Source organism: Babylonia areolata, chromosome 10, assembly GCF_041734735.1.
Source record: "Babylonia areolata isolate BAREFJ2019XMU chromosome 10, ASM4173473v1, whole genome shotgun sequence".
Taxonomy (NCBI): domain Eukaryota; kingdom Metazoa; phylum Mollusca; class Gastropoda; order Neogastropoda; family Buccinidae; genus Babylonia; species Babylonia areolata.
In genome coordinates this window covers 43,213,544-43,216,043 of record NC_134885.1, presented here as the reverse complement: position 1 = coordinate 43,216,043, position 2,500 = coordinate 43,213,544, and the positions used below count along the sequence as shown (strand labels likewise).

The following is a 2,500-nucleotide window of genomic DNA, read 5'->3' as shown; positions in this document are numbered from 1 at the left end:
AATCCACACCTCCACAGCTGAAAAAATGTTTCTAAACTTCCATAAAGTACTATGCCATCATAGTGTGTGGACCTGCTTAATTCCATTCACAGGAAGAAGTTCAAAGGCACATATAAAATAATGTTATGATATGTCAGTACATGTATGTAATTTGGGTTACAGATAAGAACACATCCCCAAACCAAGTATGGCTGCACAGATACAAGACTAAATAAAAACATTGTGCGCTTGTGCATACCTTGATAAGACCAAGATTTTACTGGAAAGTGCCACACTCTTGCATAACATCAATCAACTAAGTAAACACGTAAGTTGCCCACAAACACCGAAGAAGCTTTTTGATTCAGACTTGCAGGAGATGTACAGAATGGAAGAGATTGCAACTGTTCTGAACACTCATTCAATCTTTCTGGACATTTGGAAGCGTCTTTTAGCAGCATGCTCCTTGACCTGTTTATTCCCTGACCTGTTTATTAATGATGTAAAGATTGGAAGAGTGCATGAAAACAAATACGTAGGAACCTTTCTTAATCATAAGCTGAATTTTGCTCCCAATACAAATTTATTCAAAAAAAGTGCCAGTCTTGTACCCATTGTCTGCAGAAACTCAGAAACACCAGAGTTAACTCAAAAGTACTTGAAGGATTTTATAGATGCTTAACTGAATCTGTTCTAAATTGAATCTGTTCTAACTTTTCCTTTTAATTCATATATATATATATGCTGGTATAGAGGTCTTGCTGTGAAGAATAAGAATATGCTAAACAGACTGTGAATGTGTGCAGTAAGATTGTAGGTGTGAGACAGGACAGATTATGTGATTTGTACAATGTCAGAGTATGACAGAAAGCAACATGCATTTCAAGTGACAATAACCATGCACTGGCAAATTATCATCAACTCTTACCTTCAGGAAAACTTTCTGTGTTCCAAAACTTAAAACAAACAGAGCCAAATGCAGCTTTATTCCAGCTTCAATTCAGCTATTTGATAACAGTAACTGACAATCAGATATATGACTCAAAATGGATGCCAGTGTATGTGTGTGGAATATGACATCTCAGCTCAAAGTACTGTGAATTGCATACTGATATTATATGTCTGTGTCAACTTTTAGTATATTAGTATTATGCCTATCCTTTAACTGTGATTATTACTGCATGCATATGGCTGTGATAGTGTATGTATGATTTACTTTTAGAACGAGGGTTGTTATTGTTGTTGTTCTCTACTGTGATTACTGAATGTATCGATGGTTTGCCATTGGTTGATATCAAAGTGTATAAAAAAAAAATAATAATAAAGTAAATTAATATATACACATATTTATATATATATATATGTGTGTGTGTGTACATGGTTTATCTCTCTATATATACATGTGGAATGACTGTGATTTTCCCATATTATTTTTCTGTTTTACACCACATATGAATTTCTCTTGTTGAGATAATAAAGTATTCTGTATTCTGTATGCTCCACTAGGGACTGTATTCCACTGCAGTTCCAAGTATGCAAGCGACAATGCCTCTGTGTACAGCATGCCTCATTTCCCCTTTTCTCGGCCTTGTACAAGTTTTGATTTTTTTCACAATGTTTGTAAGCGCAATGTGAAACTGCAGAGCAACAACAGTAACAATCATATTTACATTTTTCAAATCAGAAACTACAATCATGATTGTTTTGCAGGAGAATAAGAGAAACCTACAAAAACCTAATTAGCATTTATAACCAATTTTACGAAAAATGAATGAGTCAAGTGACTGACTGCCTGCCACATTGATGGTTCTTTTCAAAACTGTAGGTGTCAAATGTCACTGACTGATGACCAACATGAGACCTAAACCCTGAACTGATAAGGGATGATATGATCGTTTATTTACCTGTTTTTATCACAACTTTCATATTTAATTGCGGTTTGTTTTAAGTCCGGTTGATAATAGCAATGATCCTCCATGCCCCAACAGAGGTGAAAGGAGTGAGTGTGTGTGTGTGTGTGTGTGTGTGTGTGTGTGTGTGTGTGTGTGTGTGTGTGTGTGTGTGTTATACTAACAAAAACTATACCTAATTGTGTGAAAAATGTTGGTGAGAGAGAGAGAGAGAGAGAGAGAGAGAGAGAGAGAGAGAGAGATGGAATCGTCAGAACCTCTCGTACTCACCAAGCTGACTTTTGCTCATGCCTTCAGCAACAATCATCGATGGAGACGCAAACGAAACGGATTTCCTGATGTATGTTATGACCATGTAACCCATGTACAGGCAAACGAACACACCGAAAGCACGTTGCTCCATTTTGAATCAGTCGATTGTCGGTCTGACGCTCAAAGTGAAACCAAGTGAGGCTGCACCAAAGCTGCGAAATGAAAACTGTGCAGAGGCAAAAGGTACACGAGTCTGTTCTCTTGTCGCATTTGTTCTGTCACTTGCATTACAGAGACAGACATTACAAAGACAGTCTCCAACAAGCCAGATGGCGAGCATCTGGGGAGTACAGATGCAC

The 2,500-nt window shown here is 37.2% G+C and overlaps 1 protein-coding gene across 1 annotated transcript in view; it reads right to left on the bottom strand.

Annotated features, from left to right (window-relative positions):
* The window catches only part of LOC143286609 (glucose-6-phosphate exchanger SLC37A4-like), a 24,798-nt gene that overhangs the window by 22,277 nt on the left and 21 nt on the right, over positions 1–2,500 (bottom strand). The window contains exon 1 of the mRNA XM_076594246.1: positions 2,160–2,500. This exon is cut by the window's right edge and continues 21 nt beyond it. Within this exon, the coding sequence (XP_076450361.1) occupies positions 2,160–2,292 (133 nt within the window). The 5' untranslated portion in view covers positions 2,293–2,500. The remainder of the gene's footprint in view (positions 1–2,159) is intronic.